Genomic DNA, 21,971 nt, shown 5'->3' with positions numbered 1-21,971 from the left:
TACAAAGGATGTAATGAAGCAAAATGATCTTCTCCTCCAAGATGTGAAACTCAGCTGGGAACCAGGGAGTTTCAATACTCAAGCATGACACTTTCCTGGGACAGAGAAATGCTCTAACAACTCCTTTGTCTCCTGACACACCAACAAGCACTTTTACCTTTCCCTTCTCACCGTTGCTTATACGAGAGCCTTCAGAAACTCTTTTTCAAACCATTTTGGCCCTGATTGCAGCTGCCTTGCTGTGCACAGCAGAAGCCTTAAGCCCAGGCAGCAGCACCCACAAGCACTGCTGCTGGAAACGGTGGCATTTCAGGAAATGGAACTGCTCTGCAGAGTTGGCAGCCAACAGCCACCCAGAGCACCCAACCACTGCGCCAAGTTCTTGTACTGACATGGCCCTCTCAAACCAGCAGCTCCACAACCTTCCCATCCTGACCTCAAACATTCCTGCCAACAGGCCAAGCTGAAAAGATGTTCTGCTCCCAGCCTACCTCCTAAAGCCCTGTTCTACTTCATCAAAGAGACTAGCAGCCTCCCAGCTTCTCTTTGCTTATTCATCTCAAGGTCTGTTCTCCTCCTTACCTGCAGAGCTTTCTCATCCAGCACTCGGTGTTTGCTTTGAATCTTGTGTCTTGGCCATTTCTGTTTAGCTGGATCTTCTGCACCAGCAAAAATTGAGCTGTACTCCTGCAGCCGTTCAGGGGCCGGATACTTGGCACTGGAAAATACCTGCGGAGAGACAAGAAAGGACTGAAGAATCCCAACAACTAGGTAATCCTATGCTATAGAAACACATGGAGCTGAGTAAGGCACATAATCTGTGCTGCCAGTGGGAATGGACAGCTTTGGAGTCAACAGGCTTGTATGGGTTATCTGCACACACCCAAACGTGCATGGGCTGTCACTTCAGTCAGCAGAAGTGCCAGAACTTCTCGCTTTATATAAGTACTAGGAGATTGTAGGTGACCACAGGCAGTAAGGGAATTTGAAACACTGTATTAAATGGAGGAAGAACAGGGAAAGAAGGGTTTTCACCAGTTTTACACAGCTCAACAAGATTAAGATGCACCAAGGACAAGCTCTCCAACAGCAGCTTTCATTCAAATAGCCAAGTGTCTGCAAGCCTGAAGTGAGGTGTTTAGCTCAGCTCAGCATACGCCTTTGCTCTTTCTCAGGGCAGAAACTTGTTTAGGCCTCATAAGACCAGGAGCTGTGTGGCTCACGGGTCTAAAAATCATCAATTGGCCAAGTCAGGAAGGGGATTCTCATCACAACCCTGCTCAGCAGCAAGGCACGGAGAGGTGAGTGGGCAGCAGCTGTGGCGGCTGAGCACCTTTTCTATTGCAGAGCTTACACCAGGAGTAAAGAGAGACAGAAGAAGGAAGGCCATGCAACCTTCACTGAAGTCACTACCTTTATAGCCTTCTTGCTGCCCTTTATCTTCTCAATCTTCGCTTGGGCGAGTGTGACCCTCTCACCGATTGCCTGAAGCTGTGCCCGGCTGGCCTCCACCCGCTGAGAGATCCTAGGAGGCAAACACCTTTCTTTAGATGAAGAATCCAGACCCAGAGATTTTTTTTTGGCAATAGCCAGTGCCCAGGCCCCCAGGGAAGGATGTGAATCTTGATGGACTGGATTGTTTCATTAGGCAAAATAGTGCTGGTTGAGATACACGTGTATCGGTCCCACTGAGAGCTTTATCACAGAATCACAGAATCTTCTAGGTTGGAAGGGACCTTAAAGATCATCTTGTCCAACCGTCAACCTAACTGACAAAAATAGACACCCACACAACAAACAAGAAGCATCACCATCACTAGACCATCCCTCCCAGTCCCACATCAACCTGTCTTTTGAACACCTCCAGGGATGGCGCCTCAACCACCTCCCTGGGCAGCCCATTCCAATGGCTGAGACCCCTTTCAGTGAAAAAAATCTTTCTTAATATCCAGCCTGAACCTCCCCTGGTGCAACTTGAGGCCATTTCCTCTCATCCTGTTGCCTGTGACTTGAGAGAAGAGACTGACCCCCACCTCTCTACACCCTCCTTTCAGGGAGTTGTAGAGAGCAATAAGTCTCCCCTCAGCCTCCTCTTCTCCAGGCTGAATAACCCCAGCTCCCTCAGCCTCTCCTCATAAGACTTGTGCTCCAGATCCCTCACCATCTTTGTTTTTATGTGCTACGAGGTGAAGGTAGGTCTAGTCCTTGACTCACAGCACAACGTTCCCACTGCTGGTTGAGGCACAGCACAGGAAGATGGAGAACTGGAGCATTTTCGTGACACCCGAGTGCCACAAGCCCTACGCCTCTCTGCAGGTACTACTGACAAGAAAGCCACAGCCAGTTATCAACTGCCAACACATTTTTAATAAGAATGACTTGTTAAAAATGAAAGGCAACATGTGCTAATTGAGCAGAGTTCAGGACTCACAAGGTTTATCCTGTCCTCTATTACACCAGCAGTCTTTTGCACGACTCCTTCCACGTTGCTTCGCAGCTTTGTGATTTGGTTTCCACGTCAGTTAAACAACATTAGGTCCTTGTTTGGGAGCGATAAAGCACGCCAACGTGCATAATTTTTGCATAACTAGATCAGCATCAAAATGCTGTGGGACTGAGGTGAGGAGCACTCGGTGGCAGCAGGGGATAGAGGTCACTGGTTAAGTACCTCTGCGTTCACCACGCGGGCACGCTCCTTTCCCAAAAGCTCACAGCAGCTGCCTATCAGGCAGGGGCACGACTGACGCTGCCAGCATGGCATGCACAGCCACCACCACGCTGCAGGAACTGCCACACAGGCTCAACCAGCAGCTAGGAGGGACACTGGGACCAGGCATCAGCTACAGGTAGCTCTGGAGTCACCTCCTCGGCGTACCTTCCTTCCCCATGCCCAACCCGCAGGTTCTCCCTATAGCCTCAAGCTCAACAGCTGAAAATTGTTCTGCATCTTCACCCCTCTAACAAGAACAACAAAGAATATTTTTATAGCTGTACAACCCATTAGGAGAGAGGGCACTCCACTCCTGCAATGTTTTGTAACAATGAGCTCCATCGGATCGTTCTGTGCCTGTAAAAATCAATCTCAAGCACTGTCTTTAAATTTCACCAGAAGTCTGTCTCTGCTTTTTAGTAGAGAGCTTCCACGCTTTTTTTTCCACTCTGTATAATTCCTTTTAGCAACAAATTTGACATCAGCAGTGATCCATGATTCCCATTTTCAAACTGTACCAAACCCGTCTTTTCAAGTATTTTCACTCTGTGCAGCACATTCCCTCTTACGGTACAGAAACGGACTGACTCCACTAAAGCCTCCCCCATAGCAGGTAGTGAAAAAACAGCAAGTACAAGCAGCCTATTCACCTTGTACCATCCTGAAAGACCCCCGCTTCTTTCCCTAAATAGCTTTAAGTGTTTCTGTTTGTTTACTGCCATGTTCCCCTCTTCTGGAGGCACGAAAAATCCTTCCTTGTGCATATGGCAGGAGAGCGCACAGCTTGTTTCTACTTTCTTCTTTTTCTAGCAGGAGATGAGCAAAACTGAACCTCATGAGATTCTCCCTCTCAGAATTATTCTCCATTTCCCCATCCTTTTATTTTAAATACAGCCTAACAGCTTGTATTTTGTACCAACACTACGTACAAATCTGTTCCTGAGTTTCTCCCCACCCCTCCCCTCTGTCTCAGCGGAGTAAGCCCACATCACTTATCCACTTGATCAGTTCTCAGAGTAGTTTCTGTTGTTCCTTTCAGCGTGCATTTCCTAGCACCTGTCTGCAGCAAAATTCATGTGTCATAGGGCTGTCCCATTGCCTTGCTTTGTTAAAGCGTGAGATGCCTCTGAGAGACCCAAGTCTTCCCTAACTGCTCTCCCCATCTCACAGTTCACCTTTTTTCTAGACATTTCAAATTGTATTGATTGACACTATTTGCAGCGCTGCTCCTGGGGGCATCTGACCATTTTTACTTTCCTTCAAAGCTGAAAAAAAACCTGGTCGTTTATTTCTGCTTTGCCTCTCTCCCTCAAATCAATGATGCAATTGACCCTCTTATGTTCTAGGAGAGTAAATCCTTCTCCTAGACCTCAACAAATCCTTCCTGAAGCTCCAAATAAAAGCAAGGTATCAATTGCCTTTTAGCCAGTACCCTACTGACTCCCAGACACAATTCTCAGGGGCTGACACGGCACATGTTTCTCTCCCAGAAGGAAACGTTAAGCAAAGTTATGCAAGCTTGGGCCTGGAAACCAGTAACCGTTCTCTTCCCTCCCACTCCATGAATGTGAGGGAGTCAAGTGAGGCACTCAAATGCTTCCCTCACTCCCTTTTCTGCCCCGCGTAATTCCCACTGCTTCACCAGGTATCACCTCTTCCTCTCCCTTCCCACGCTCGCTCTTTCGCTATCTAGACTCATAGAATCATTGAGGTTGGAAGAGACCCTTGGGATCATCGAGTCCAACCATCTACCCTACTCTACAAAGTCCTCCCCTACACCATATCCCTCAGTACCGCATCTAAACGTCCCTTAAACACGTCCAGGGATGGTGACTCCACCACCTCCCTGGGCAGCCTGTTCCAATGCCTGACCACTCTTTCTGTGAAAAATTCCTTCCTAATGTTCAGTCTAAACCTACCCTGTTGGAGCTTGAAGCCGTTCCCTCTTGTTCTGTCATTAATTACCTGTGAGAAGAGACCAGCACCAACCTCTCTACAGCGTCCTTTCAAGTTGTTGTAGAGAGTGATGAGATCTCCCCTCAGCCTCCTCTGAAGTTGTGAAGAAACAAAGGAGTTTTTGAGGAATTCTGGTTTTCCTTACCTTTCACCCTTAACCACTTCCACGTTTACCATTCACCCTCCAAGACAGCCGTTTTAAGAGAACAATGCCACAACTCCCTGTATGCCCCCACCAAAGATGTTGACTATTACAAAGTGCTTCTTGGTGCTAGATTGCTAACACCTCCCATGGCACATGGACAACACCAGGGGGAAGGACAGAAAGCAAAGCAGGAGCACCTCTCAGGCCACAGAGCTGCATACATCTTACTCTTTAAGATTTGCTGGAACCTCTCTTAAAAAAGAAGCACCCCTAAAAGCATCCCAGAGCATGGCTGGCAATTAACTGTGCCCTAGCTACAACAGTAATGGGGCATCCAGAAGGGAAAGAGGGAAGACATCTACAGCTTCATCCATCCCTTCTGCCCACCAAATATAACCGAGAGTGATTACATCCACCCATAGGACAGCACCAGGCAGACAGCCTGCTCCCAGCAGAAGCTGGGGAAGTTGTCCAGTGCCAGTTCAGATATTTCAAATCACGAATGGCTCTTCTCTGAGGCACCCTCTACTTTGTCCTGTGATCTCCTACTCTAGGATTTGCCAGGCCAAACCCCATTGACCTTAGGAGATATGCCAAAAACCTTCACCTGAGGTGGTACAGAGGCAGGCACACAACACAGAAGGAAGACACACCAGTCTACAGAATTAATTTATTTGTTGCTGAGCAAGTTAACATGAGAAAAAAAATTTAAACCCCCTCAATCCAACTAATCCAAATTCCATCACATGTACAGGCTCCTAAAAATGCATGACTGTTACGCACGTAGAGTCCAAGGTACAGTTGCATGTGTTAGTTCAAACAGACAATATACCACATTGATACTGAAAAAATATATGGAAAAAAATTCCTTCATGTTCAAGTGTCCTCCAGCAACTTTAGTATTTCTACTGCTGTAGAAACTGAACTTGCTCCCAGGAGTCAACTTGGTGTTTTTGTAAACAAAGGGAACAGGAAGGGATGGAGAGGGCTGTTGCCATGGATTTCAGGGGCAAAGCGTTTGAAGCAAGGTGGCATTCAGACCTCAACCTCCCTTTAAGAAGAGCGTTACTGAGCGGCGTTAGTTTGAAAGGCAACTGCAATCAGGACAGGAGGGCTAAGTGTTAATGAAAGAACTCATTACCACCCCTCAAAACCCTGTGCTCAGACAGCCCAAACCACCATCAGCATCTGAACCTACCCTGTGCCTCTCCTATTAGTCACTGCTGCGGTTCTTCGCTCTGGGTGCTCTCTTCTGCTTGAGAAAGCCCTTCAGTGAGATTCAATGTGACTGTGGAGCTGGAAAGAGGCAGGAGGCGTACGGCGCCATCCCCTCCCCTGGGGCAGGATGCATGCTTTTGGGACAAGCAAAAAGGGGGCCTTGCAGAAGAAAGGAGAATATATCACCTGCCTTCAAATCCCGGGCACCGAGCCAAACCAGCCTTCCCCTCCCAGGGCTTTTCTTCGGGGAAGTAATACATGTGGGCAGATTAAATCTATCTAGTGGATTATCTCTTAATCCATACAGACTTTTATTTTTGATCTAAGCAGATATTAAAGCCAATCTTTCAGCTGCTTTGATTCAAGCTTTCACATTCTCTTGTCCCTCCGAACTCTTTTTGCAGTCAAGTCCCCTGCGCCTCACCCCTAACTTAGACCCCCTTTTTCCTAAAGACCTCATCCTGCCACCTTGAGCTCTTATCTGTTTTAGAGGCAACTCTCTCCAACACCCACAGCTGGTCCCAGGAATAATTCCTCCCACTTCGCTGCCTCCCTTGCTGGTTCTGTACCCTCTGTCCCATCTGCAGCCACGGAGCAGATCACCTCTTATTTCCTTTTAACTCCTCCAATAAATCTCTCATTCAGGCAGCTACTGAAAGACCTCCTCTGCTGCGTCCGTGTCTGCTCATGGAGAAAAAAATTACTGTTCTCTTACTCCCAGAGGAAAAAGATTTGAGGCATTAGGAATCTGGCATCCAGGACACTGTCTTGTCAGTTGTCAGCACTGGCAATAATACTATATTTCTATGAGAGTCTCCAAGCACTCCACAATGCCAAAAAAGAATTGCGAGTTTTATCATCTATATTTGCTAGAGGTCAGACAGCATCGGAAAAAAGTTTATAATCAGAGCAGGTTTTGTAAAGACAGGCTGACAGATTCCCAGAAAGGTGGCTGGGCGAGACAGAATTCAGCTGGAGGGAAGCATCACAGCAGCAGGAGCCCCTTTGCTGTCCCCGTTGAGTGCACTCATCATCCCAAAGAGACAGGGATGACAAAACTTGGGAAATGGGAGAGAGAAGAGGCAAACTCCACACCAAGGTGAATGAGAAAGGCAAGGCAGCAGAGGCTGGGAGCAAACCTCTCTAGAATACCAAAGAACTTCAATTTCATGTCTGAAGTACAAAAGTAAGTGATCAACCAAGGAGAAAGAACATTACAGAGCAGAATGAGAAATGAAGTTGCACAGTAGGATAAGGCAGCTGAAGTATTAAATGACTTTTTTCCCTTAAGTGAGGACTGTACACATCATAGAAAGTCAGGCATCTCATCTCCTCCCAGCCCAGGCTCCAGCTCCTGAGAGATAGCAGGGGGATGCTTGGCACTGCTGTTCTAAACTTCAGGGTACACATCGTAAATTTGATCCATAAAGCCTTGCATTTTTGCCTAAAAGTAAAGCTGCTTTTTTTTTTTCCCCCTCCAACAAGGCCTGCCTTTATTAAATTCCTCCCTTACTGCAGGAGGCATGAATTAGAAGGGATGGAGTTTATGGATCTTGCATTTTATTACATCCCCAGACTCTGCAAGTGGCTGGTGCTGGAGCCAGGTAGCAGGGGACAGTGACAGCGCTGGCTGCCATTCATCCTTCCAGAGAACCCGTGCCAAAACTGGCATGATACCACCACTGATGAGTGAGATACCACTAAACCCCTAGGACAAGTTTCAGTGGGTTTCCAAAAGGGACAAAACCACTGGTGAGATGAGGACAGACTCCCTCCCAGGGGAGGGGAGACATAATCCCACGGTGAAAGCAGAAAGGTGGTGTTGAGGGAGTTAAATGCCCACTTTTCCTCTCAGGCTTCCCTCACTTTCTTCTTTCCCGAGACCCAGAAGCACATCACTGCTCTTTTTGGATGCTGCAGAGAAGAAGAAAATCTCAAACCTGAAAAAAAGTTTTCATTTGTCTACGAATTTTCTTGAGAAAAGACCATGGGCTTTTATGGCTCCTCAGGCTGCTGAAGCGATGGGGAAACATCAACGCACCGCCCCTGCCACCCATAACTCAGGGCTTCGATGCACAATCCACTAGACTGAAGCAGGCCTGGAGAGCTAGGCTAGAATATCTAAGTGTGTTCTGGCCGGCTAACAAAGGATAATGTTTTATGAGGCACCAGAGTGTGCTTTACAAACAGCCTCGGCACATATGAATATTGCTGCACGCTGCGGTGGGCCAGCTCAGAGCTCAGGCAGTAATGACCAGCAGAGTCAGAAATGGGCTGGGAGAAGCCCCAACCCCACTCTCCTCACTCCCACACGGTCCCTCTGCCCCAGCAGCTGGCACCATCGCAGGATGGAGATGGAGAAAGCAAAGGCAGGGCTGCTAAGACATTTAGGCTTTACAGCGATCCAGGGAAGCATTCAAAGCCAGTTCACAATGCCAGTTCGCCTCAGAAGTTTGAGAGGCAAAAAGCAAAAACGCATGCTTTTATAAAAAGCCAAAGACATTCAGCCACTCAAAGGAAAGATCAACTTGTTTGCTTTCTGCTCTTCTCTCCATATTTAAGCAGCTTTTAAAGTCTGGCTTCATGTCTGAGTAAGTGTAATCAGAAACTGTCATCATATACCATCTCTGACAGAAAGAAATCCCAAGTGAGACGGTGTAATCAATGCTCCTTCCTCCATTAAGGGTTTGGGTATTATACTAATTAATGTTTATCACACTTTGATTGCTCCTTGAGCCTGATTTGCAGGTGTTTCAGCATTCACATATTGCCTCGCTCCTGTGATGCTGAACGGCTTTTCAGATTGGAGGGTGATCAAGGTTGCCAGGTTATCCTCAGCAGGATCTGGCATACATCACTCTCCATGGGTCATGTTCTCACAATAATTTCATTTTGATTTTTAATCTCTCATTTCACAAGGTGCTCCCACTACTGTGAATTAAGCTTATGTAAAACTGGAAAGTTAGAATTTCGACCTATCATCACAGCACCCTCCCCCCTCTCCCCCCATACCTTGTTCTCGTCCTCAGAAAAGCAGCTTTTCTTTTTTCCTTTGCCTTTTTTTTTTTTTTTTTTTTTAAGGTCACAAACAAGTTCTTCTTTAGCCTTCCAATCTTTTTACTTTCCTCCCACCACTGACTGATCTGAAAGCAGACAGGCTTCCCTGTTTCTAGGAGAAATATATACTAAGTGGAAAGTCTGTGTTTGCAAATAAATTACACAATTAGATCTTTTATTTAAACCATACAGGCTACTTCTGCTCAAACTACTTCTCCATGAACAGTGCTAAGATGTATCAACACAACAGGTTCTGCCATCACGGTGACAACTTTTGGGAAGGATGGTCTAACAGAAGTAATGGGAAAAAACTGGTTCTTCTACCAGTACTGCTGGAGTCTCACAGATGGTCTTTTGAGTTCCTCCACTGACAGTGTGGGGGCAGATACTGAACAAAACCAGGGAGCTGCTTCCCAGAGCAGTGGACAGACAGAGTCTTGATATATTAGCAGATGCTGCAAGTACTAGCAACTGGTTTGTTATCTACATAGTCTTCACTCATCCTTGCAAAATTCTCACAAGCATTTACTCACCGAAACTCAATCTTTTGTAGTAATAGCCTTAAGTATTTGGGGCTTCTTTCCTTTTTTTTTTTTTTTTTTTTTTTTTTTTTTTTTTTTTTTTTTTTTTTTTTTTTTTTTTTTTTTTTTCTCCTTTTTAAATCACTATTGAAAGGAAGGCTAATACTGTTTGGACAGAATTTTATGAGACTGTCAGAAGTTTTGTTTCCACGTTGCTTGAAGTTATGGATCATATTTGGCAGATAGCTTGAGAAGGTGTTTTAGCACCTTGTAACCTTAAATTAATCAACTGTGTACACTGTGTACAACTGTGTAAACATTAGGTTTCTCTTTCTCCCATCAAAGCTTTCTTAGAATGGCCAAAGATCGTCCTCCCCATCCTCACAGAACAGAAAATGTGTATCACCACATGGAGTCATAGGAAATGCAAGTAGTGGAGAAATGCCCAGCTGACCTTGCAGTGAACAAAATCTGGGGGTAGGGAGAGCTAATGCCTTTAGAAAGGTCTCGGATTCCACTGAGCATAGAAGAAACTCCTTCCCAGCCTCCATTTCAGCACTGTGCTGGATTCTACACAAACAACACTGCTGTTACACAACTCTCTCTTAATCAACACTACGCTCTACATTTCCTATCAGCGGCAGTCACAGGAGACAGATCAGCCTGGATTTAAATTTCTGATCTGTGCCTTCTCCCAGGTGAGGTTGCAAGAGAAATAAACGCATGACCCACCAGCCAAAACTCCTATTTCCTCTGAGCTTCACCTGAAGGTAGCAACAGCAGGGACAAGCACTGACAAGTCCACAGCAGCCTCTCCAGCCCTTTTAACCCGACTTGAGCCAAAGATGCCTCATTACATCGCCGTGCTAATGTGGGAAGGAAGAGTGACATTTGCAGAGCTTTCCTCCCCACTGGCAAGGCAGTCCACGTTGACTCAACGCTGAAGAACAAGAGGACAGCCTGTTTTTTATCAGAAGATCAGGAAGTTCCTCTTTATTCCTTTATTCTGGTTTTAGAACAGCTTTCTTGACCTAGTAAAGTAGCATCCAGTTGTGCACGTGTGATGAGAACTGATTTAGTGAACATCCCTAAAGGTTCTCCTACAGAGCTTATCCTAACACAAGGCTGAATGTACCAAGTGAGCTCAGCTTCCCCTCATTCATTGGGATGGAGGCTTTTTTACACCAGCACAACACCTAGCACAAAGGCTGCTCCTAGTCTGGTACCTCTGCTACCAAAACAAGCCACTGTCACCAAGAATATGAATGCTGATCAAAACACGCCCGCCTCTGGAGTGGAAAATGATTCCTTGTGATAGGAGTTCAAACTCTAATCATTCTCCGAGGAAAGCGTTGCTTTTCTTCGCATTTAATCAAATATCATTAGAACTTCATTGCTTTTCACCCAAAGATCTCAAAGCAATTTCCAAGTGTTAATTAAGTCTCAGTTGCTTGTGACACCAAGAGTGGAAACGTTTGTGCTCCGTCACAAAGAAAATCTGGGGAAATTCACAGTACAATCCCAGCAGACCAGATTTTCAACCCATCTTTCACTAATTTGAACAATTTCTGCTTAGATTCACAGGAGTTAAGACATACATTTCAGTAGTTTTTTTAGTTTTATTGAGTTTATGACCACCCATGCAAGTGGCACTCTTCCGTGCCTCCCCACTGCCCAGTCCATCCCACTGCTGCTCTCTAGAATAAACCACAGCCAGCAAAACACTGACCATTCTCTCCATCACCACTTCTTTCCCTGGATCCAAAATATACCCTCTCCCCACATTTAAGACACAAGTTTGAAGGTAAAGCTTTTTGCATTGATTTTAAATTTTCCCCACTTCCCAGCAGCTAATGGCAATCACACAGAAATTGACTTGTGCATCACAAGTTGAACCCTTCAGTCCCCTTTTTCAATAACAGATAACTTAAATGCTATAATTTACAAACTAGTTATTCACACAAGAGTTACAACAGTTACAACTAAAATAATTCTCTATAAAAAACACTGTTCTGCACAACTGGACTTGCATATTCAGGAGAAGGAAAGTCTAACTAAGAAAAAGGACTTGCTACCATAAAGCAGTCTGTTTCGTCAGCTGTGAAACCCTCAAAGACAACTGCACTTCGTCTCTTCTTCTTGTAACTCTTAGTTCCTTTGTGACTTCCTCACTTTGTCCTGACTACAGAGGTTGTCATCAGATACTCGGTAAATGGCGTAACCAGTTTTTGAAGGATAACTCAGAGTATCCAGGTTGTTTTGTTTTGCTCTCAATACTGTGTTTCTGCTCATCATATTTGCTGCAGCGACTGTTGTACTGTCAACAGCTTGACATTTCAATCAAATTTCTTCTATTCCCTTCCAGTCTTCCTTCAATTGGATACTTCTGCCCATGTGAGCATTGCCACTCGCTGCTTCTGTTGAGTGGCCAATGATCTTTCTCAGCATCCTGTAAGGACTAGCGCCAATCCCCAAGATTCCCCCAAAATCTTGCTACAATGAAAACAATATCAACCACAGAAGGTACACTTTCTCAGAAACAGTTATTAGCCCTTTGCTAGTTACAAAGCTTCGTTGCTAAATACATCTTTTCCCTTTCTCACCTGTGCTTCCATTTTGAACTTCTTCTCATAACAGATCCTTCTCTTTCAAAACAGGTCTTCTTCTCTTAAAGGAAAGGTTTATTTCCTTTTTATCTTTTTTGCAAATGGACCTTTTTATTTCAAAATATTTGCTCCTCAGAAACAGAGGCTGTTTAGTGTTACTTCTTCATTTTCCTACAATCAATTGCAGTCACACTCAAATCTCAAAAGGCACCTTCTATGATATGCCCATCAACAAGCTAATTTGAGCATAAGTGCTTCTTCAACAAATGAAAGTAACTCTTTATGAGACATTATCCACCTAACACCTTTTCTGAGTGATTACAGCACTTTCTTGCTTTCTTGAGGGATTTCCAGTTACTTTTCCCCAAAAAGCTTTGGGCCCCAGACAGAGATTTTTCTAACAGCATCAAAGAGCCTCTCTGCTTGGACAGGCAGCTACTCTGGCGTTTCAGTGAAACAGTTGGTGACACATCAATGATTGGACATCACTTTTAGGGCAGTTCTAGACACACGATTTCATTTTCCTCGCTGTCCTTTTAAAACTCATCTTTGCCACAGTAGTGACTCACAAACAGTCATTAAGAATGGAAATAATACCAGAACATATTTGTACAGTATACCTTTCAAACTCCCTTCCCCACCCCAAAACTGCCAGAACCATAAATTCATAAATTTTAATAGCCTAACCACTCTGTGACATACTCACACAATAAATATTCTCACGGACCAATGCCTTTAGCAGCAGCTAATCCCCTCATCCCAGTGAAAAATAAGCATGAAGGGCATGATTTTGGCTGTGAGGTTGTTTGGGTTTCTCCCCCTCCCCAAATCGCCTGTGTGCTAGAAAGAACAAAGAAAACCCTGCCTGGTGCTCAGTAACCCAACAGGAGTTGATAGCTTCTCAACCCTCACTCCCACAAAATAGTCACAAAGTCTGAGTTTGTTCTGGAATCAATAAAATCCAGGATGCCACCACTACAAGTACTGTTGTTGAAACAAAAACAAGCAGCCCAGTGTTTAGGCCAAAGTGACAGAGAGAACTCAACTGTGGAGAACATGAACTTTCTAGTTTCTTGGTGCTGAGCTACTGGAATGACTGGTGTCTTATATATATTTCATAGACAATCTGAAAGGCTATTCCTGTGCACTACCACAGAGCAGAAGTGCAACAGCTTTACCTTCTCTTCTAAAAGGAATGTCCTGTTATGTGTCTTAAGCTCATCAAGCATGTCTTCTTATTCAGCTCTGATGGTAGATCTAAAATGCAAGTCGTAGAAGTAAAATAAAACCAGGTATTTGCATTTTAAAATGTATATTAATCCAGAATAAGGATCATATTCTAGGATAAATTAAGAATAGAATACAACTCAGAAGACACTAAATTACCCACCTGTGGTTTCTCTTTAACACACTTTACCATTCAAATCTGTTATCCCTGGCTCCAAAAATAATTTTTATCCCCTCCTCCGGCTAATGGCACAGCATGGTGGATCCCCTTAATAAAATGATTGTTTGGAGGACTCAGATGGAAGAAAAGCAAGAACTCCATAATTAGCATCTGCAAATGGATCTGCTGTCTCCAAAAGTGCTGCTCTGTCTTAACTGTCAGTTGCATTTACACCCAAACTCTAATCTACCCCATTTGGAAAAGCCCAGTGACCGCACCACGGCTATAGTTAGAAAGGAGGACCATGGAAAGAGAATTTAATCTGCCAGTCAACTGTGAAGAACAGACCTTTGGCACTCATGTTTCCTCCTGCAACTCTCCCTGCAGTGTGCACGCTCACACTTATATAGGAGGGAGCCCAAATTACACATTTCAAGCCACTCAGCGTTATTTTCCAGACAGTTTTCTCCACGCTAGATCCCTGATGGAAGTCATGCCTGTAAAACAAAGTGACTTATTTGAATCTCTTCCTTCAGGGCTGAGTACACAAAACTCATCCATAGGAAGAGAGTAAGACTCCAACACATGTGTGAGAGTCCAGCGTCTGAAGCTGGTCGAGAAGGTAGAGCTATCACTTTGTATAAAAAAAGAATGATATGGCAATTGTGTCAAGAAGAGTGGGAAAATCTGAAAATATTGCCAAACCTGCAGGCTAAAAAACTAGAAAAAAGGGGAACATTTCTTTTGCTGCGAGGCACTCACTGACTTGTTATGATCTGCTTCTCCCTGGATATTTCCAGAGAGCAATAGCTACAGCCACTTGGGGTAAGGGGCCTGGCGTAAAGGGATGCCTCTCTAGATGAGGAAGTTCATAAGATCTTTTTCAAATCTCTGCTAATTAACAGTCACCTTCTGCCCTAGTGGTTTATAGCCATGACTTATTGCTGGACAAAATCTCATCCACCACATCTTCCTTCCAACCCACAGCCATCCAGAGTACTTCAAGGAAAAATGAAGTCTACTCAGCTGCACAATGACCAGAGTTTCAGAGATCTCCTGGAGAACTTTCTCAGGGCATCACAACTGGGGGAAGACATTATGGAAGCACACTTAACATCTCCACGCTAAAGTACTGCAGCCACGAGACCTCTTTGCATTAGCCACTCACAGCTGTGGCTGGGAGGTCAGTCCCATCTCTGCTCTCCAGGCAGCCCTCAAGGTCCAGGTCGCTGCCTGGACCCTGAATTGACAGTGACATCCCACTAACCACAACAGAGTGACTGGTACCACAGCTGTTAGCAAAACACAGCCAGAGACACACTGCAGCCCAACTTGTCCAGCTCCTAGCCTCTAAAACTTGTTTCCCTACCACACTTTCCCACCACACTCATGCGGAACTGCTGCCTACCTCCAGACCAACACTACCTTTAAGGCACCCCAAACATTTATCAGCACTACATACAAGCAATTCATGTTAACATCTGTCCAAATTGGGTAGAAACTCTGAAACTACGCTTAAGAGATAAGTCTAGAAAAGCTGTCAACATGCTCATAATTTCTTCAGAATTAACTGAAAACAAACACGCAAAGGTGGACTCTTGGTCTCGTTGTAATAACTTGCATTGCTCACTGGAACAAGTCTTTGTGGGTAAGGAGGACAGATCACCACCACTTCCATCCCCTGCCAAATTATTTTACTCCTTTCTCAAAGGGTGCTCAGTGCTCTTGCTATGCAGAAAAGTCTGCTTTGGGGTTCAGTGTGGAATTCTCTCTCACACACCTTTAGACCATTATAGATACATCATCACCATTATTGTTGTTGGATATGTTACTCTCATGCTCTAGCATATTACAACTTTCAGCCATGTAAAACCTCACCGCATTAATACATGAGACAGTATTTCTGAAGTCCATTAGCCTCCACAAGCACCAGCTGGTTCAGATGCTGCTGGACTCAGGTTCAAAGAAGGTTATTTCACCACAATTTCGTAGTGCTCAGGCTCCAGGCTCTTCACACGCTTCCTTTTCGATCCAGAAACAGTTCAGTAAGCAAAGAGTTACACCTTGTCAATAGCAGAGAGGCCCTCTTGGGCTTCCACTTCTTAAAGCAGGAAAAGCAAGGGTAATTATACCTCTGTACTTTTTGTTACGCGACAGCTCATAAAAGTTTAAACCAATTTATAGCAGTTGGGGGTATACAAAGTGATCCATCCTTCAACTTAGTCACAGCACTGTCCTCAAATTGACTGTGCTTTAAAATAATCGTTGGTGAAAGAAGGCAGAGTTTGTCAAGATAATTACTTCTTACCTCAGCAAACAGGTCCAACATTTGTTTCTTTTGCCTCTTCCTGCTACAGGCTTTATTTGCAGAGATGAAACTGGCTTTATCTCTTTTGGAACATGGCCTTTGAATAATAAACAATGGTAGCTACTACATGTGGCACCTCTCCTGTTAAAATCATAGCTCTTTAAACATCTTAGAAAAGTTTTGCTGAGCCACAGGGAGCCCACAGCTGGTAGTAAACTGCTTTTAGCCTGCAGACACACAAAAATATGAACAAAAGGCAAAGAAAATTAAGGCAGAAAGCCACTATTAACTATATGTGGTTGGACCAAATGTTTTTTTTTTGATTAATGATTTTCTTCAAGATGCAAAGTTATGCTGCATGAACAGAGTCTACAAAGCAAGAAGTTCCTACGCTCTCGAGAGCTTATTTTCATTAAGTGTATTAAGATTTATCACAGACTCTTCTGGGACATGTCTTTTCAGGACATCCAACTCATACAGTTGTAAACAGCAACATCTCTGTTACGAATGATTGGCATTGCCATAATCAATCCTCTAAAAGCTAAGCTTATGACCAAACAAAGAAAATAAACTGAATACCTTCAAAGCAAAGCCCTCCTTTATTGAAACAGCCATCTTCCTCCCTCTGTTCTCTTTCGGTATCACTCCTTCACCCTTTGAGGTGCAGCAAGTCCTCCTTCTGAGAATGGATCTGATCTCCCCAGAGTTGCAAAAGAAGAAAGAAAGTTGTCCAGAGAGGAAGGAAGCGACTCCGGCCCCAGGATGGTCAAGCCTCCATGCATACTCTACTGGGTATTTTTTGAGCTACCGAGTTGCACTTACATAGGTAGGTGCATCTTATATTTCTTTCTACCATCTTTAAGGTCCAGGGAGAGAATTAGCTTACCAAAACTTGAAAGCAGCTACTCAATATTGAGTTTTCTTCAACAAGACACACAGTACAAACAAGAGACTACCCTGTCAGGGTTAAGAAAAACACAAATAAAACAACAAACCATATGCACCACAGTTACCTAAGTTTCTCCCTACTGTTTGCCTTTCCCATTGCACACGCCATCTGTTTTGATCAAACTGTCTCACATTTCCACTAGATATTCCACTCCCATGAAAGGCCCCGTCAAAGTAGAGAGAATCCTCTCAAGCTCTGGTAAGTCTGAAATTGTTGCCTGCCTCCTTTTGCTGAGCAGTTTTGAAACCAATCCAGAAGTGGGAGAACACCTCTCCTGCAACTTCTGCATTTTCCTTCACTTTTTTTACTACTTACAGCAAATGGATATATCAGCAGTTTAGCGTGATTGCACATAAACCATTCATTTTATTTTTAGCAACTGAGGATATGGGTAAGGCTTGTATTTGCTTTGTGCTCCTGGATGGCTGTTTCAGCATCCTGGACGCAATATTCCATCATTTTCTTTTCAGACATAGGATCAAGCATTAAGAGCCTTTCCTCTCCACAGTATGTTTTCTGTAGCTAAAGCAAACTCATCTCATGCTTTGAGAAACATTTTGCATTAATGCCGGCACTGAGTCTTTTAGTTATTCATTAAAATGTACCTCTATTTGCAGACTTGCTATTAGGTGCGAAAAGTTTAAGTCTGCTTGAAGGAGGATATTGAAGGTGAAGTACTTCAATCATTTCTTTAAATTGCTTGTTTTAAACGATGCTGAGGATCTTGTTAGTGTACAGAAGGCTCCAGCTCTCTTATCAAGTTCAAGCCTGCCTTTCAATCACTTAAGGCAGAACAGATTGATCACTCTCCTTTTGGGGGAATGGGATTCAAAGACAAACAGACTGCTAGTGAAAGAAACTGCTGTGGAAGAGCTGTTGTTAGTAGACTTAGAGCAAGGGCTTAAGTAACCATCACTACATTTCAATGACAATGCCATAAAAAGCATCTTGCTTGCAGAATCAAATTTAGCATTCTGTTCCTCTCCTTCCAGAGATTAAATGTGTCTTTTGAAGACCAAAAGACACAGATTTTCAGCAACTTTGAGAGGAGCAAAAATCCTGTCTTGCTAATTCTCCATGATGTTTGTTTCATTTAGACGGAATAATCTTTTAATGACTTAATACCATTCAGTCTCCTCTTTCCTACTATTCCCATTTCATTTCAAGCTATGACAGCTCTATCTGTGCCCCTGTCCTACCCGCTGCCAGTGCCACTCCATGTGCTGTCAAGGCATTTGAATTGAGCCTGGGCATCAGATGTCTCAAGTTTTTAAGCTGAGGGATTTCAGCAGCATCCAGAAAGAGTTGTAATCTGGACTCCTGCAGAACAGTCACTATCCCTTCACCTCTTTTTGAGGGCACAGGATGCTTGCTAATGCCAGCAACCTTCCAGGTATGCTGATCCAAGTCCCATATGTCACCTCCTAAAGTCTTCCCAATAGTTTGGGAACCTCTCTCAAGCTACACCTTTACAAACTTTCAAATTTCTCTTCCAGAGGACCATGAGAACTAAAACAAATGAGCAGTTTCTTACTAAGGGTATGCTACACTTAAAAACAACAGCCATAAAATTCCACATCCATTGAACATGCCTCTACAAGAATAATCAATATCTGCAAGCAAAATTCCTTCCTCTGTCTTCCCCATGCTCCATGTCCTCACATTCTGCAGGACCATTCTCTCATTCCTTTACCCCTCCACTTCTGCCTAATATTCCTGGCAGTGAATGACTGTTCCTACAGCCCCTTAAAAGAGGTATCTGAAACTAAACTAGACCTACCATCCTCTCTCAGATGGCCTCTGGGACAAGTTCAAAATACCATGAGGTGACCTGTTGCTTAACAAGAGCCGTACCACTCTCGGATAAACTGGAGAAGAATTGATTTCCTATGCTATAGCCAGTCTCCTGGCATAAACTCACCTCAATGGTGATGGAGTCCATCATGATGGAGCCCTCTTTACAGCTCTCCTCCTAGTAAGATCAACCCTTACAGCCAGCAGAGGAACAACTACAATGCAGTGTCCAAGCTCCAAGCTGCATCCCAGAGCCACAGCACACAACCCAGGATACAGCACAGCTTGCAGCAAGACCTTTCTTTGCAAGTTTCCACAAATGTTTAATAATACATTCCACAGATCTCCTAAATCAAGTATATTCTTATGGAGATATTCAGTCACCTGTTTCCACTATTGATCATCATGACAAATCACAGTAACAAGTTTAAAACAAGAGGAGGAACACCAAAATCAACCTCGTGATAAAGGTTTTGTCTGCATTTTCAATTTCAGAACTACTCACATGTCAGTCCCACTCCTGTCCCAAACATCCCTTAAGGCTCTGCTGCCTAGCCAGCCACTCTTTACCTTCCTTAATCACACACTCATAAAAACTTCATCCCCACACTTAACAGCATTTCCACAGTGCTTCTGTTTTCCAACTACCGTTTTCCGAAGCGTAGCTCTAAGTTAAACCTTTGTTTAATACTAAAGCCCTTTTCAAATATTTATGAAATATGAATATGAAATTAATTTAAATCCAGTTGGGGGAAGAACAAAAAGGATATTCAGTAAAGTACAGTAAAATACAACTCCAGACAAACAAAAGACACTGAATAAAGGTCTTTAAAAAAAAAAAAAATCAACCCAGAAATTCTTCCTGAAACTGAAAAAAGAAGTACAAGGATAAGAAATTTTGTATATTGGACAACTTGTGGTTGGATCACAGACAAAGGAGATCAGGGCCTTAATAACAACACTTCAACCCCAAGTATTTGCTTTCTGTCTACTGCTATAATACTCCATGAGATAACTTGCATAGGCAATTTTCCACAGATCTGTTATACAGAAGTGTACACTCTGAATAATGAGCTGACATATCAGAGGTTATTAACATCTCCCGGCAACAAAACCTCTCCTCAGAAACTGAGAAATCCCACAGGGCAAGCCTAGCTAACCAGGGGGGCATCTCACAGGAAAGCTAAACCCATGACCTATCTGAAGTACTTATCACAATAACATTCCTGTAAAAAATTCCATAGCACATGATTCCAACACAAGCTGTCCCCCAGAAAATGCTGGTAACGATGAAACAGATGAAAGACTACTGGTTAATTGAGTGTTTAAATTGGTCATTCTGCCTCCGACTTGTATCAAAAGACCTCCTTAAACGTCCAGGAGTAAAACTCACATAGATATTATGTCAGATTGGCTATGTTAGAATATTTATGTTTTAAGCAGTAATGATATGAATTAAAATCTCAGTAGCTAGAGGCGATGAATCTGATCTTTACTGCAGCTTCCACAGCAGATTAATTACATGAATTCAGTTAACATACACAAGGTTAAAGCTTCCATTACTCCAAAACACAACCTTGGAAAGTACTCCAAGCAGCCTCTTGATCTCCTCACGGTACTGGTATCAGCCCCAAGAGGACAGGACTGTTGGCAGTACTGATCTTAGACCTCAACCTGTACTGCCCAGGAGCCAAGAGACTGCCCAAATCAGTGCTCTCCCTCTGCAGGATGTGGTACTTCTCTGCTGTCCATGTGGAAGAGGCCGATGGGTCCCTGCTCCCGAGGGTTAGGAATGTGACAGAGGAATGCTGAGCTACCCCCTGCTCTTTCTTAGTGATTCCAGATGACAGCCCAGGTGCAGTTAGCAAGGAACAGAGGAGTAAAGTTTAGCTGCTGTGGGTTGCTATACCTGCTCTCCAAGGCTGTTCCCAGTGGGTCTGCTCTGAGTCTTGACCATAGTTTACCTGGTTTTTTGCACCTCCTCTATAAACTAATGAACTCTGCAAAGTGCCTCATTCACCATATACCTTGCTATGGTTAAACTTCATAGCAAGACAAATTGTTTCGGCGCTTTTGGAAAGAAGGTAGCTTGGCATGGGTTTCCCTAAATTCTAAATAAGTGCTTATCTTTTTTCCCTCCCAATTCTACAAATGCCAAGGTGCCTTTCTTGTGCCCCCCTTAAGACGACTGAATCCACAGGCACTTTTCACCACTGCTGCTTCTGCACAGCCACTAACTGGCCCAGGGAATATTCCTTCTACAACCACAGCAGTACCACAGTTGCCTTCAGCCAGCTTCCAGATAAAGAAAAAGCTCACCTTCCTTGCACAATGGACGGACATGTTCATTTTAAGAATTCATACTCAATTGTCATGTAAGCAACAACTCCAAGCAGAAGCTTTAGTCAGCTAACATGGAAAAAAAGATCCAGCTGTGGAAAGACTCCTCTTTCTATAGACAGAGAGACTCCTTCACTCCACCTTCAACAAATTACAAATTGGTGCCACTCTCAGAAGCACTGTACCCACCCAACTGTTCCCACAAAACAACCCTAGAACATCTGCATTTTTGTAGTACTGAGGTAATGAGTTTGACACACTCAGCTGAGTCTGCCACACCAAACAAGTTTCCTCTCCATCAGCACTGCAAGCTGCTCTTTTGCAGATCAGAACAGTCAGCTTCCCCAGATAAGGCAGCTCCTTCCTGGAAATGGAAGATAGAGCTGCTCTATCTCAGGAAAGGGAAGATAAAAGGTCACTCTTCACTAAGTGACAAAGTTCTCACCTTGAAAGCTTTGCCCCTTGATTGGCATGGAACAACCAAGGTCATGGAACTTTTAATCAGACGCCTGCATAATTACTAAATCGTTATTAATTATATCAGAGAGCCAAGACCGTAGAGGAAAGGCAAAGCAAACAAAGAGCCCAATGAAGCCTCCTCTGTTGTTGGAAAAAATTGGTAATTAAAAGTCATGAGTGCACCAAAGAGCTAGGGAACAGCATCACAGTCACTGTTCAGGACTCAGGAGTGACTTGCATACAAAACAGGAGGCTTGTCTCCCCAGGGAAATTACAGGGTACTGTGTTACAAAGCAGTGAGTAGGAAAAAAAAAAAAAAGGCAAAAAAAAAAAGGCAAAAAGGAGGTGGAGAAAGAACCGCTTCAGTTTTATCAATAGCTTTATTTGCCCCATAGAGAGGGAAAGCACTGCCAACCAGTCCCAGGTTTGAGGGGTGCCTTCCACATGTTTCTGGCAGCTCTAGAAAGCCTTCTACCAGCCTGATTGCACACTGAGAAGTGCACAAAAGAATGAGACCTTGT

The 21,971-nt window shown here is 43.9% G+C and overlaps 1 protein-coding gene across 1 annotated transcript in view; it reads right to left on the bottom strand.

The window, feature by feature from the left end:
* LOC106885301 (WAS protein family homolog 1) overlaps positions 1–21,971 on the bottom strand; it is a 45,067-nt gene that overhangs the window by 12,513 nt on the left and 10,583 nt on the right. Inside the window, exons 3-4 of the mRNA XM_014937375.1 lie at positions 1,414–1,525; positions 583–729 (exon numbers count right to left, since the gene is read on the bottom strand). Coding sequence (XP_014792861.1) covers positions 583–729; positions 1,414–1,525 — 259 coding nt within the window. The remainder of the gene's footprint in view (positions 1–582; positions 730–1,413; positions 1,526–21,971) is intronic.

This window comes from Calidris pugnax, unplaced genomic scaffold (genome assembly GCF_001431845.1).
Source record: "Calidris pugnax isolate Ruff unplaced genomic scaffold, ASM143184v1 scaffold1, whole genome shotgun sequence".
Lineage (NCBI taxonomy): Eukaryota > Metazoa > Chordata > Aves > Charadriiformes > Scolopacidae > Calidris > Calidris pugnax.
The sequence above is the reverse complement of the archived record's forward strand: the minus strand, read 5'-3'. Positions and strand labels throughout refer to the sequence as shown.